The sequence below is a fragment of the Egretta garzetta genome, unplaced genomic scaffold (assembly GCF_000687185.1).
Source record: "Egretta garzetta isolate BGI_Z169 unplaced genomic scaffold, ASM68718v1 scaffold412, whole genome shotgun sequence".
Lineage (NCBI taxonomy): Eukaryota > Metazoa > Chordata > Aves > Pelecaniformes > Ardeidae > Egretta > Egretta garzetta.
In genome coordinates this window covers 758,701-774,037 of record NW_009258770.1, presented here as the reverse complement: position 1 = coordinate 774,037, position 15,337 = coordinate 758,701, and the positions used below count along the sequence as shown (strand labels likewise).

The following is a 15,337-nucleotide window of genomic DNA, read 5'->3' as shown; positions in this document are numbered from 1 at the left end:
TAAACAACACAGCGTATGAACTACTGCCCCCATAGATGAATCCCCATATAAAAATAGCTTGGTAATACCACCACTTTTCTACCAGCAGACAAAAAAGCCAGTTACCTATCTTAACATATAAAAATAGGTATTTTTATTAATAAAATGTCTACTTTTTCAAGCAGCACTTTTATCCATGTTCTGCCCGCTACTACAAGAGCTTGCAATTCTCTCCTTACATACTGTGAAATTCGGTTTTTTACACCAAAACATACCGAGACTGAATATTCCACTTAGAATTCAGAAATTAAGCTTCCTAAGAAGTTATTAACTCCATTTCAGTACTGAATTTGTGTAAATTGAAAAGAAGGCCCAAATATATTACAGAATCACTTACCAAATGTATAAGCTACCCTGCTGCCATTACTAAGTACTCTAGAACAGTCAACGCTGCCTATTTTTGCTTTCAGAGTATCAAATACAATGCATGTACAGTTGTGTATGTGTGAATACTTACATTTGGAAAACTACAGGTGCTATCCTTACTGCAAATATCAAAACTCAGCTGCGCTACGTGGATACTGTCTCAGATGGCAAGCACATCAAAACCAACAGCATGGGACACGTAACTGAGAAAGAATAGCACAGTGCCATACTTGCCTTTAAGCTCCTCTGCGCTCTCCTGGCTGAACTAAGAGGAATTCAGATTATTTCTAGCACACCCCCAGGCCTTTCCCCTTTCTTTTCTCTCATTCTTCTGACTCGCACACAAAGTCAAATCTGCTACTTACTAAAATTAAGTTTAGGAAAAAAGAAACCTCAAAATCCGAATGAACCGATACCCCCTCATTCATAATTTCTACTGTTCATTTTCTACCTGTGGGGAGTGAACTAAAACTAGGCTGCAAGAGACTTGCTCTAAGTTGTTTTAATGTACACTTGTCCTGGAATTACCACTAGCCAGATGTCTGACAGGACTGCATAAGAGGTGATCATAGAAAGTCCTTCACACTTGGGCTTAGATAAACAGAAATATCCTGTTAGTTAAACCAGATTCTAAGTCTCATTGAACAAGCTACCTACACAGCTTGTTCAGACACAGAAAAGACTCCTTTCTTTATTCAACTATTAAGCCAAAAGCAAACTGAAGAGTGAATTTGCCTTCTCTTAAAATAATATAACAAAGGCAGATTCTCACAGAATCATACAATAACTAATGTTGGAAGAGACTTCTGGACATAATCCAACCCCATCCTCAAAGCAGAGCTTACTCCAAAGTGAGGTCACTTTTCTCAGAGCCTTGGCTAGTCAAGCTTTGAGTACTTCCAAGGACAAAGATTCCAACAACCAGTTTCAGGCTTAGACCATCCTCAATGTAAAGAATTTTTTCCTAGCATCCAATCAGTTTTCGTTGCCACAACTTGTATCCATGGCTTCTTATCCTTTCGTTATGCATCTGGCTCAGCCTTCTCTCTTAACTACCCATTATGTGATTAAAAGACAGCAATTAAGACTCCCCATTTTTAGCATCCTCTCTCCAGGCTAAACCAGCCCATTCTCTCTCAGTCCAACTCTACTGACAATCATCCCACACCGCCATCTCGTTTTTCCAATTTGTACACCGTTATCCATCTCTCCCATCCAATAATTATCCAATCTTTCCACTTGTGACTTGCAAATAGAACAATCACTCCCACTGCCTCAGCACCTTCTGATATATTACAACCAACTTTTTCCTCCTGGGCCATTTCAACACCAAGTCTATGAACGTACACTGTACGTGAGCAATTTTACTTTGAAGTCTTTTTCTTTGCTGGTCCAGTGATGCTGAGAACTGCTGCATATGGGTTACTGTCACTGAGTACCATCAACTGTCAATCTATGGGGAGCGTTTTAACAGCTGTGGCAGCTAACACAGGCAGGACGCTAGTTCATTACCTTGCAAACCATTCACTATCTGCAATCTCCTCCTGCAGTGGCATCACTGGGGAAAATATCATTCTGGCAGCCATCAAGGAGAAGCCCTGAAAGTCCCAGTATTACATGCACAGAGACACAACTAAACTTACTTCATCAGAGGACCTTGAAAAACAAACATCACAGGGCTGTATAATATGCAGAATAAGGAATGTATTTTCCAGCTATTACTCTACAATGATGCAAAACAACATTACTCAAACTTTTCTTTCTTCATGGCTCTAAATCCAAAGCAGCATAGCAACCTTTGCATCTGCAAAGGTTAACAACTCTCCAGAAATTAAACTGAAGGAAAACTCAGGGAAGAAGTGGGTCAGCATCAAGTTGGTAGGAAAAAGAAGGAACATTATGTTTAATTTTAAATCTGAGTGGTTTGTTTGTTTGGGGGGATAGGGGTTGGGGGGTTTGGTGGTGGTGGTGTTGGGTTTTTTGGGGTGGTGGGGTGGTGGGTGTGTTGTTTGTTTGTTTGTGTTTTTAAAGAAACTACAAATAACAATAATCTCGTTTTGCATTTAGTGTCTGCCTACAAGTGCTTTTCAGAACAGCCAAAATGTAGCTATGTCCCTTCTGCTATCTTCATAAACATACTGCTGTTTTATTAATTTTTTGTTTAGTTGCAGCTTCACAAACTCTTGTTTGTGAGCCAAGAGTTAAAGTCAAGTACAGAAAAGTGCTATGAAACGTCATCAGAAGCAAACAAAGAGGAAACAATTTACCTGTCATGGTAATTAAAATAGTGAATAGAGTTCATTTTTTTCTAGTTGAAAATTCATTTATTAAACATGTGTACTGTCTATATAATGTGAAAATTACCCTTCCTTTTTAAGTTCTTTAAAACCAAGTGTTCAAATTCAGCAGTTCTCAATTTCTTTCTAATTTCCTAAAGACAGAACTACTTCATCAGAGTCTTGTATCCTGGCAAGAAAAGTAACTGTTACTGTTAAACCTGCTATGAAAACAGTAAGCCATTGCTGTTAACTGACACCTGCTGCTCTAAGTCCACAGGGGTCTCATGAGGCACACAAAGGTCATTTACTTGATTTTTAAGATTACCACAGAGCCAAAAGTCTTCAGAGTCATCTCTAGTGCATAACCAGATGAGAAAGTTGAGTTCATTAGATCCCTACCACTTAAAACCAGCTTCTGCTAAATAGTACCCGGACAGCCAAAGAGAGGAACAGGCTTTTGAAAGCTGTGCTGCAAGGAAATACCTGCTGGAATTACAGACTCTAGCCTCTCAAGCCTCTCTGTTTACAGTGACATTCTTTTTCCACAAGTGACAAGCTGCACAAATTGAAATGGGCATTTCCAAATCAGTGTCACAAAACCTAACTGGCTGCAAACACTTAAATGTGTAATTGCTTACTTCGAATATTTTCACTTCTAGATTACTAAATGTTACCCAAACCTTAGACATTTCCTCTGTTAGTATATCAATAATACGTGTAGATGAACAACTTTTGCACACCTGATGACTGACAAAATCCTGTACCGGCAGACAGCACTAAGTTTTCAGTCACTGGCATAATTTTCTGCTCATCGCTGCTTCCATCACCTGTTGAATTCTGTTCATCATTTTCTTCCTTATCAGATGAGGAAGAGGAAGTGACAACCACTTTCTTTTTTGTCACTTTCTTTTTTAAGTTACTCTTTTTACTTTCTTTCACTGACCCTCTCTTAATCTTTTTCTTACTGTCTTCATAAGACTCCTCATCAGAAGAGGACAATGAGTCATTCTGTTCTTTCTTGGAAATTTTCTTTTTGTGACTTAGTTTTTTCTTTTCTTTAGTTTCAGTTTGTTTTTTACTCCGCACAGCATCTTCAGAAGAGCTCTCCTCTTTGAGGGGAGTTTTCTCAGCATCAGAGGATAAATCAAGCTGTACCCTTTTAGATACTCTCTCTCTTAAATTCCTACTTTTCTCTTCTTTAAATGCCAGTTTATTTCTAGTTTTGTCATTTTCAGAAGAATTGCAACTTCCTTTCTCTGGAGAGGACTTTTCAATGTCAGAAGAGGAGTCATCTTGTTCTTTCTTATAACTTTTCTTTTTAAATTCTTCAGATTTCTTTGCTTTGCCTTCTGATCCTTTTTTAGTCTTGAATCTGTCTTTTGAAGAATCAAAATTGTGCTCTTTCTTTACAGATTTCTCAGTACTCTCTGAAGAGGAATCTTCCTCTGCCTTTTTCTTTTTCAAATCCTTGCTCTTCTTAATGTCAGTTAGCTTTACACCTTTAGGACAACGCTCCTCTTTCTCCAGTAAAGACTTCTCAGTGTCAGAAGACTCATCGTGCTTTTCCTTCACAGTTTTTTCTTTTAAGTCTCTCTTTACCCCTTCCTTAGCAGCTGACCCCTTACCAAGTTTTTTATCTTTAGAAGAATGATTAATCTCCTTCTCTGGAGAAGATTTTTCAGCATCGTCATCTTCAGAAGATTTAGCTTTCTGTTTCTTCACATCTATCTTTCTCTTACTACTTACTTTTTTCCTCTGCTCTTCCTCACAGGAATCGTAACTATCTTCTTTTCGTGAGTATTTTTTCTTAGCTTTTTTTGCAGACTCAATTTTACTCAAAATTTTTATTTCTTTTTCCAACTCAGAATCATAGTTTGAAGAATCTGAATAGTTTTGTCGTTTCTTTTTAGCAGCAGCAGAATTTTTAGCTGATTTACCTCTTTTAGCATCTAAATCTGAACCAGAACTGGAACTTTTTCTTTTTCGTTTTCCATTTTCATCCTTTACTGGTTGATTCTTTAGAAAATTTGAAGTCTTCTGATCATTTGTTGGTGCTTCACTATTGCTATCAATATCTGAAGAACTGTGACTCATCATAGCTACTTCTTTAAGAACAGCTGGCATCTCATCAGAATCTGAACTATGATCTAATACATACGGCGTTTTTGATTTCGAAAGTTTATTAGGGTTAGAACCATCAACAGTACTGTCAGAAGAGTTTCTTTTATCATTTTTCCTCCTTGGTTGTTTTGATGATTTTCTCTTACGTTTTTCATTACACGTGTCATTGCTATCTTCTTCCGAATTTGATGTTAAAGGATTGAGGTCTGTTTGGCGCCTCAGAGGTGTGGTCTTCACACGCGGTGATCTCCTGAGATCAGATTCCTCTACAGGTGAGACAGTTTCGTTCTCTGTGGAAGGTTCACTGCCAGCATTATGATTTTGTTTCACAGAATCACAGTCTTCTGCTCTAGGTACTGTATCAGCCTCCTTGCTTCCTTTTTCTAGATTGCTTTCTTGATCTTCAGCTTTAACTGTAGACTCTGAAAGGGAAACAGGAGTCAATTTTACAATCAATTCTTTTGTTCCTTTAGCCGATGATTTTAACTTAGTACCGCCTTTGGTATCTTTCATAGAAGCATTCAATTTTGTATTTGAATTTAGAGTCTCACGATCTGTTCCTGTATTTCCATTGTCTTGCTCATCTGATGTAATCTGAATCTCCATAGCAGATTCTAGAGTCTCAAAAATATCTTCAGGAACAGATGAGGGAATGGACACTATATCCATGTCTAAAGCCTCAGTACTATTAGGCTCATACTGAGGTTCTTCATTTCTGCCAGACCTTTTATCTTCACCAGAAGTACGCTTGTTATCTCTTTGTTCCATTGTTGGAACACTTTGATCCATGGGCTCACCGTCAGGCTGTTCAGATACAACTTTTTTCTGTGTCTTTACGGTGTCATCCCCTTTTAATGCCACATGTTCCTTTCCTTCATCTTTTTTCACCTCATTTTTTTCTGATCTAACATCAGTTTTTTTCTCTTTGGTATTTATATCTTTGATTTTAACATTCAAAGCTTGAATCTCCAGGTTCAGACCTTCTTCTAGTGCCAGATGAGCTTTTTTCATGTCACTCAACACAGATTTAAAAGCTTTTAGCTGACAAAGTTGCAGAGTTGGGCTTATTTCTACATTTTCTGCAGCATTTTTCAAAAAGCTTACAAAGCTAGAATTCAAATTTGCTGTAGTTTCAACCAGCTTTTTTGTTTTCTTAAGCAAGTCTTTTGGCACCATTAGTGCTTTAAAAGAGTATGTTAATGAACCTGAATGTGAATCATCTATTTTTTTTTCTTCACCATTACAATTTGAATTATTTCTCTTTGGAGAAAACTTGACTGTATGGTCATATATTTTACTTTTTTCATTTTCAACTCTGATCTTTTTTTTGTTTTGTTGCAGTAACTGTTCTAAATTTTCAAAGACACTGTCACATGCAGTGACCAAGTCCAACAAAGGCTCTGGATGGCAAATATAGCAGTGCCACTGGCTATTTTCATCCAGTATAGTTGATAGCTCCTTTCGACCCAAGTTGCGCAAAATGCACTTTTTACAGAAGGCGTTATGGCAAAAGTCACAGCAAATCAAATTTCCACCTTCAGCACACCACCTGAAATGAGACATAAGAAGTATGAGAGTCCTATCACCATATCAAGAAGGTGATGAAAATGAGAAGTTCACGTATTTTTCGCTATTTGATAAAGAATTTGCATTTTAAAAGTTCAGGCGATATACAGGTAATACCCATTAATTGAAAACGTTATTAAAAGCATGACTGAAAAGCACTCAACTGAGAATTTGAAAGTCAGAAAATTAAGGTATTAGATTAAGACTTCACGAAGTCAAAATATTCAGTAATATCCAAACATAATTTCAGCACCCATTTTAAATAAGAGAAAAAAATAATTAAATTTTATTTTCCATGTTTCTTCTGAGCATTAAAAAAAAAAGTTATTTCTTCTTATTTTACAGCAAAACAAATTAGCTTAAGTCTTTGTAGCCTTAACTGGTACACCACCACTGCAGTCACATATGAAAAAAAAAAAATAAAATGGTTTTTGATCTATGTCTACATTGCATAGTCTTTGATGAAGACCCAAAAAGTAGCTGACAATTAAGTTCATAGGCATCACAGACCGTACAATTTTGCCTGGATTACACATTTAGCTATTTGATGTAAGGACAGAGAAGTACTTTAGTATTTCAAAAGTGGGAGATGCATCTGGAAGAGTAAGTTTCTGTGGCTCACAAGGTTTAGCATGCCAGAATCTATCCCCACCTTTAAAGTATTTGTAAGATGGCATGCTATTTACTTAAAAATGTTATGCCTTACAAGTGTTTGCGACCGGATTTCTTTATAAAATGTTTATAAATCTTTATAAAAACAAATTTTTACAAAAACCCTGGGGTGCAGCATTTCTTGGTGAGAAACAATTGTTGATTAAGCTCTTATGTACTGGTCTTTATGTGTCAATAATCTCATTATTGCAAGACAAAAAATAAAACAAAACAGAAGAGCTGTGGGTGTTATTTCAGTTTTTGTACACTTACCTACACTGTTCATCCATTCCATCTGAATCACGGCTAATGTCATCGCTCATGTAATACTTGTAGCAAGTCTGTAAAGAGATAGGGACAAGGAATGTTTTATTACATCTCAACTGGACTTCAGTAATTCATATGATTTCAGCATGTATTAGAAACAAGCCATTAAAAGCAGCACCTGCATTCTAACCCTTTTACATGTGTTAACCTAAAAAAAGAAAAATCTTCCACAGATATAACACGTCCTAAACCATGACTTCTTATTTAGAGGGCTCAAGGTTTATTTGAAAATTAATTAGGTTTTCGTTTGATGGCTGCGTATTTGCATATTTTAGAATATCAACTGAATGTTTCTCTTCAAATCTGTAAGATTTTTCCATCTATTTCCTAGGTAAATCAACACCACACACTCCCCGGCACAATTAATCCTACATAAATTACAATTTCCAGCTGTATGCTCCTTACGTTAGCTATCGATCCCATAAGGCTTTAAATAAAAAGGTCTTCAGTATTTAGCCTGATGTTAACATGCAAGACTTCAACTTCCAGGTGCAAATTAAGCATTTTCATTGAAAAATTGATAATAGTAAGGAAAAACCACACACAACTCAGCTAGTAGTAGCAGTGGCTTCAGTTGCTGAATTCTTTAAACCAAAATCTGAAGGTGTGGGTTTTTTTCCAGCTGCTAGTAAACAAAGTTCTCCCAGACTTGAAGCTGTACTTGGAACAGGGATTAATACAAGCTATTAGCTAAACTGTGTCTTTTTACCCAGTGAATCAGTGAGTTCAGAATCCAGAAGAGGCTTCAGTGCCTGAATTTAAAATGATGATGCCCCCTTACCTAGAACAGTTATACACCTGTTCAACTAAACTAAACTAAGCAAAGAAAAACAAACAACAACATCAAAAAAAAAAACCCAGTAAAAGCTGATGTTTAGATACTTGATGGAACATTTATAGTTGAAGGGAAATAGCTTCTCAAGTCTGGGACTGTTTACCTAAGACAAAAATAAGGAAAGAAATAGGCACAGGAAGTAATGGAAGACATGGAGTATGCAGATCAGAGACTTCCATTCCTCTCTCACATTATCATAAGGCTCTGTTCAATTAAGTAAAGATGGGAAGCAACAAATGATATAATTATCTAGCAGAGCTCACAGTCAAGTGCTGCTATTGAACCCAACACCCTAAACAAGTTTCAAAATGAACCAGGTAACTTGCATGCATTACAAGAACATGTACTGCTACACGTTAAGAATTTCCAAGTCTAGGAACAAGAGTTGGGACTCCAATTAAGACTGAAAACAGTCATCTTGTAAGCCGATTTCCCCCTGTATATCTCTATCTCTCTTTGAAAATTAAGAGAGGTCCAAAACAGGAGGTAGAGATGTTTTCTTCCTCCCCTGTTCCCCACCTCTTCCCACTGCAGGCAACTTAGGGCCTAACTGAAGCCACCGTGAAACCATGTGGCTGAAGACCCAGATGCTGATTTGGGGTTATGGACCAGACCATCATTACGGAGGCTGCCATAAATTAAAACAGTCCAAGAGCTGTACACAAGTGAAACTGAGGCAGTTTTGAAGCTACTTTCTGCTTCTTATTCCAACGTTGCTTTACATACAATGCTTTACCAGGAGATTCAAAATTGAATCTGCTCTTATAAGACATTATGAATAGGCAGAAATTTCAGACAGATAACATAACATAAAAAACCCACTAAAATTCTAGCCTTAAAACTGTAAAGATAAATTACAAAGAAACCACAATGAGTTTAACTGGGGTATAAGTAAATAGGAATATAAATTTGTAAGCTGCATTTGCCTTTTTGTTTCCTGCTTTTAGTTTCCTTCATTGTAACAGTCGATGACTAAAAAGTTTATTGGCTAATAAACAAGAACTACTCTCACAAAAATCCCACCCAAATCAACTAATATGACATTTCAAACAAAAACAGTACAAACTGTAGAACTGTTTACCACATACCTTACAAATAAGAACTTTCAGTGTAGGATGTCTATAGATTGAGTCCTTTTGAAAATGGTTCACCTGTTGCCCGCAAGCTGTACAGCTTACAATTCCATGCAGTCCTTCCTCTACAGAGAGGGCGATAAACCACACATTATTTTTATTTTTATTTTTTTTTTTTAAGAAATCTCTACATACCCATTTCATTTTCTTACAATATTTTGGCCTGTTAGGTTTTTCATATGCCTTTATTACTTTACCACCCAGCATTAGAGAAATTTTTCTATAACCACTTGCCATGTAAAGACTGAAAGAATCTTCCTTTAATTTCTATACTCCACTTGAGGCCAAGATGTAATTTTTTTTCTTTGAGAGATTTCATTTGGATTAACTGGTCACCTCATGAGAACACACCTAAATAAAAGTCATTACTAAAACTCTTTCAAAGCAGCCCTGATATTCTGTACAATTTATCATTTAATCTTTGTTCATAAAATACCATTTTAATTCATGTTTGTATTATGGTATCTCTTTCACATAGTTTTAGTTTCTCAAAGAAAAATATGGGAAACTGTTACAGAAGATGTGAAATCCTTGCAATAGTGCCTGAAAAATCTTTTTTCACTTTTTTGTTCCCTTCTTGATGGTGGGGGTTTGGGCTTTCTTTTTTTTTTTTTAAACTACAATTTTGCTGTAATATGTATGTTCTCACCATCTTGCTCATTGGTCCCACTTTTGCGTACCACTCTGCTGCTGTATCTAAATTCAGTCAAGAAAGCGTTTATTTAATGTCAATTCCCCAATTCACTTTGAAAGGTGGTGAACTTGGGGTTGGGAGGCTTGCTACATGCCAGGCTGTTAAACCAACTAATTAATACTATGCAACCGTTTTGTTATCAACAGCAGTTGATAACAAAAAAAGGAAAATCATTTGAGAAAGTTCATACACTTTCAAAAACTTAATTTGGGATCAAGCAGACAGAGGTTTGATATGGGATCACGTAACTGTTACTTGTCTTTTGCTGTCATGTTCAGTAAGTAGTATAAGCAAATTAACTTAAATCGTTAACTTAATGGTTACAGGATGAGTACAAACTATTGGTTTTTTTAAAAAATAATCACTACCACAGAATTAGAACCAAGCACCAACACCACAATGCTAAGGAACTGAATAAACATACATTCTCAAGACACAATACAAGCTACTTGCAATTTGCTACTGAAGCACAATCTCAAATAGCTTACAGGCCAGTAAGAACAACTAATACACCCTTATAATTCAGTGAAAATAGCAGGTCTGAAATTCTGAATACAAGATTTGTTGTTTTCAGCTTCAGTGCATGCATGATTGCATGTACAGCAGAGCTCAGAGTCTCGCAAAGCACCTCTTATGACCCCCAAAACAGCTCAAACGCGTTTCAGACGCTGCTGGTAAACCTCAAATGAACGCATCCATCATAGGGTACTACTTGGAAAAGAATACCACATCCTATTACACCAAGGAGCACAGAAGCCTACTCAGGCTTTGTCAAACACCACAGTCCTTAAATGGGTGTAAGAATCACAAAGGTTAACAGCCAACTGAGGGAGAACAAGCTATTCACTGTCAAGTCCCAAGCCCCTTTTCTACAACTTCAAGGGGAAGCACTACCGCCTCCTTCCTAAAATCTGCAAGTTGGCACCAGAAAAAAAAAAAAAAAAAAAAAAGAGGATAACTTACAAGACAAACCTTTAATAAACCATGTTACTACTACAAATGATCATGATCCAAAGAAATGAAACAACTACTAATTCATTAATACTAAGAAAATACTCTGAAAACATTCTTAACTGTGAGTTTATTAGCAAAAATGCAACCATAATCATTCTGCAGACACAATACTTGAAAATAAGGACTGACACAATGCCTCTTACAGTCCTGGATAAGAGCATTTGGATGCTAGAAAGGCAAGAGTTCTATTACTATTTCTATTTCTAATATAAACAGGACATATAACTCCTAATAAAAATATAAATATGCACTCTGCAAAGAACCAGGCAGACTGGCATTTTTTAGTTTATTGTTATTATTTATTTACTTGCAGCGTACATAGAATTCAGGATCTGAAGTAGTTGGGACAACACGCTTACCTGCTTAAACCAGTAACGCTTAACTTCGCATGTGCACAGCCTAGGCACCTCATTCTAGCAGCAAGAGAAAGGTAAGGGCCACTTCATGTAACTGGACTTGCTGCATGCAGGTGTAGAGTAAGTGGATCTGCACTACCTCTTCTGTGCACGTCACAAAATAAAACCAGTTTGATCCATTCCTAAACCAGCTGCTCTCGAGGCAGACTGCAGTTATGTCCCTCGCCTGGCTACCTTTCTGGTCTAGGAACAGGGACAACACAGGAGCAGGCAGTATCTATTCCATTTCCCTGAAAGTTGACAGGAGCTTAACACATGTAATGGATAGCTTTAATATCAAGTCAGACATTACCAGTAGTAACACAGATACAGCTGAGCTTGCCCTGGATAAGAGTGTGGCTGAAACAAACTCTTGATGTCTCTTCCAAAACTATGATTTTACGTCAGGCGCAAGTACATACGTAACCAGTCCAGACAGACAAAGGACAGCCTGCAAATTCTCTAGGGATGGAGAAAAAAAGCTGGAAGGACAGGTCACATGAATCGTCCCGGGGATGCAGACACAGGCTACAAACCTCAAGCAGAAGAGTCCTATCTTTTAAAACGCTATGCCCCTGAACATTTATATGTTGGACCTTTTGTAAAATTGTTATAAACACAAATGGAAAAAGCATTCCTATAAGCCGAATAGGACATACTGCATGAATAGAATGAAACTGGCTTTCAAAGATTAATAATTTAAACATCAGTGCTCAAAATGTGATTAAAATCATGCATGAGCCCATATGTATGCACAAGCACACTTCCACACAGTCGCGTTTTACTATTCTTCAACCACAGATGAAGAAATAGCACTTACTAAATTACAATAACACTTCAGAAGAGAGCAAGTATCTCAAACGATACAATGGGAAGAATGAATAGTGTGTACCAGAGCCGTTTGTCTGCACATCCTGGATACTGCTGTAGGCGTGTGAACTAAGATACTGCTAGTAGTATTAACAAAAATATCTGCCCTTCTTATTGGCTGCTTTTTACATAACCCTCCCTCTCCTTTACTTTTTGGAAAAAAGTAAGTGAGATTAGTTTCTGTTATCACTGTTACGTACCTAACTGCTCCTCAGTTTCAGCAACGGCTATGGAAAACCAGCTGGCGCAGCAGCTTTTCAAAGATAATCCTTAGAAGGGCCCACTGGTAGGGAATTTCCCACAATTTAAAAACAAAACAAAGAAGTCTTTGACTTGTTAGAGGGTTTAGGTTTTTTGTTAGCTCGCTGACTGATAATATGCCTATGCATGTCCCTGCTCAAGCTTTCTTGGTGAGTCAATGAATGGTCCCGTATCAAGGGTGTTCCAATGTAATTCCTTAAAAAAGGAATACCTGTAACACCTGACTGCAACCAAGCAACTGTTCTGAATACAAAGCAAGAAGGGTCCATATAGAGTACCTAATGATGCATCCTATAGCTACTGAAGATAAGAAGTTTAATGAGAACTAATCTTAGCTTTCACTGCTGCACTGCATGGGCAGCAATGGAGGCTAATTTCAGCCACCTAGAATCCTTAATGAACAAAAAGCCAGAAGAGTGGAGGTATTTTTAGGATAATTGGAAATATGAACAATTTTTAGATGTACCAAATGTGGTCATAAGCAACAATTTAAACCCGTTTTTAATAAATGTTTTAAATTGTATTTACCTCCACGCTTTTTGGGAGCTTCAGGTTTCATTTTAACGGCATTTCTGCTTCTAAATTCAGGCCCTTTAAAATCATCTTTGTCTTCATTCAGCACTGGCTCAGGCTGTACAACCACTGTACCTAGAATAATTTTATTTAGAAATTGGAAACCATTACACATCCAAATGAAGTGCAAAAGTCCTGTTTAAATAAAAGCCAACATAGTACCTTAAAAAAAAGTGCAATCTGTTGACTAAAACTCAACAAAATTTTGAATGCACAGATGTTCACAGAAAAAAAACCAAAAACCAAACAAAAAACCCACCACACACTTCAAACTATATCTGTTTTGCAGTTGTAAGACAAAAGCCAAAGACTGGATGGGCTATGAGGAGCAAATCCTGCTCTCTCTGCCCTGATGTGATACGTGCAGAACAGGACTGTCATACTGCTGGGTGTGTGTAGTACAGGAATTTGCAGTGCAATGCTACAAGTAAAGGACTTTGGTTAGGTCAATTAAATCTATCAAAAGCCTTAGAGTAACTACCCTTTTCTCTCTCTTTTCCCCATCCTATCCAGTTTCCCTCATCTTACATTTATTTCAGCATGAAATAAATGAAAAAGCAATAGAATAAAACCTGCGTTGTCTTGAACAAAATTGAGAAATTCACTTTTTTATTTAAACAGAGAAGAGTATAAATCAAAATTGTCTGAATGAAAAACTACCTTTCCTACTTAAGGCTCAGTTTTAATACTTTTGTTGTGAGGACACTGGAAATAATTCTGAAAAAAAAAATCTTAAAGTGACTGCTTTAAATATGCCTTTCATGCAGTAAACAGCAGCAGTCCCTGAAATTTTTCCTGTAACTTTCATAGCTAAGAAATGGAAGAGATGAATCAAACTCACACTATAGTTAAGACAACTGGGATGTAGGTTTATAGTATTGTTTTAAAAGGGTGCTGAAAAATAGATCCAATTACTGACGTCTCCCCTCAAAATTTGGTTTTGCTTTTGTTGATCTAATTGTTAATAACTTCAACCACAGAACAGTAAAATAAGTAAAACTTGCAAGTGACAGAGTTTAAGACTTCTACAAAAGAATAGAAATAAGTTATTTCCCATTTCATGTTGGTTTTATACAGATGTCAGCAGACATTTGAAATTAAGTCACCAGCACATCCTGGCGTAACCACAGATTAAAGTAGGCTGGGTTCAAAACTGAAGGTGCTTGGTTTCCGCTTTTAAATGCGCGTGCACAGGGTGTGTGGTTGTGGGTGTTTGTGCACGAGCATGTATGTTTAGATATAAAACAACAGTCATTTTACTAATACATGTGCATTCTAGTTAATTATTTATGCTGCATCATAATCTTGGCTCATTTGCTGAATTCAGAAACAAAGAAAGACATGAACTACCTTTAGGCAAGCTTTTCATATCAACATCGTTTTCTGAGTTTTCATTTGAAATATCTTCATTTACAGTTTCGTCTAAGATTTGTTCATCATCTGATCCAACGTATTTTGTTACAATTGTTGGTTTCCTGCATAGACAGAAAAAAACCCCATACCATGACAAATATTACATATTGCAATACAGGTAAGCCTGGTGCTTTGCAAGCAAAACACCACAGTAATTGGGGAAATCTATGTTCTTTCTAAATTCATTTAAGACATTATGAGGTGGGCTGCTCTGAGTTATTACAATGTTAATTTTCTTGTTAGGAACAGGAATTCTCCCCTCCTATGTGAAATAAGAAGATATACTAATAAATTATTTTTGTTTCACAGGCTTGCTCTATTTTTTTTTCTAAAATCAATGTTTGATGTGTTTTTAAGAAGGTATGCAGGAAAGTCACACTTTTAGGAAAACAGCCTGAATGAAACACAAGTGAATGTCTGCTCAGAAATTTTACACATCATTTGAAGTTTAACAGGCAGCGCAAAGAGAACACACAGATACTAGCAAATGACAGAAAGCAGCTTAGCAGAAAAGATGCTTGCAAGGAAATAAAGGAAATGCAGAAAGAAATTAAAACACTGACTGCTGAATAAAAAGACCAGTTGCCAGAATTTCACACAAACATAATTTAGAACTGAATCCATTAAAATGAATGATTTTACTATGTCAGAGCATGGAGAAAAGAAAAAAAAAAAGGATGTTGAGCATAATTTTCAGTAGTCTGAAGGGAATACATGAACTACTGCAGGATGCTGTCTTTGTCAGTATCAGGCACAGTATGCTAAATGTATGAGTGAAAATACCTTTAGTGACAGACAGA

At 36.7% G+C, this 15,337-nt stretch overlaps 1 protein-coding gene across 1 annotated transcript in view; it reads right to left on the bottom strand.

Annotated features, from left to right (window-relative positions):
- The window catches only part of ATRX (ATRX chromatin remodeler), a 78,219-nt gene that overhangs the window by 51,090 nt on the left and 11,792 nt on the right, over positions 1–15,337 (bottom strand). The window contains 5 exon segments of the mRNA XM_035889066.1: positions 3,425–6,354; positions 7,296–7,363; positions 9,273–9,382; positions 13,080–13,199; positions 14,475–14,599. Of these exon segments, the coding sequence (XP_035744959.1) occupies positions 3,425–6,354; positions 7,296–7,363; positions 9,273–9,382; positions 13,080–13,199; positions 14,475–14,599 (3,353 nt within the window).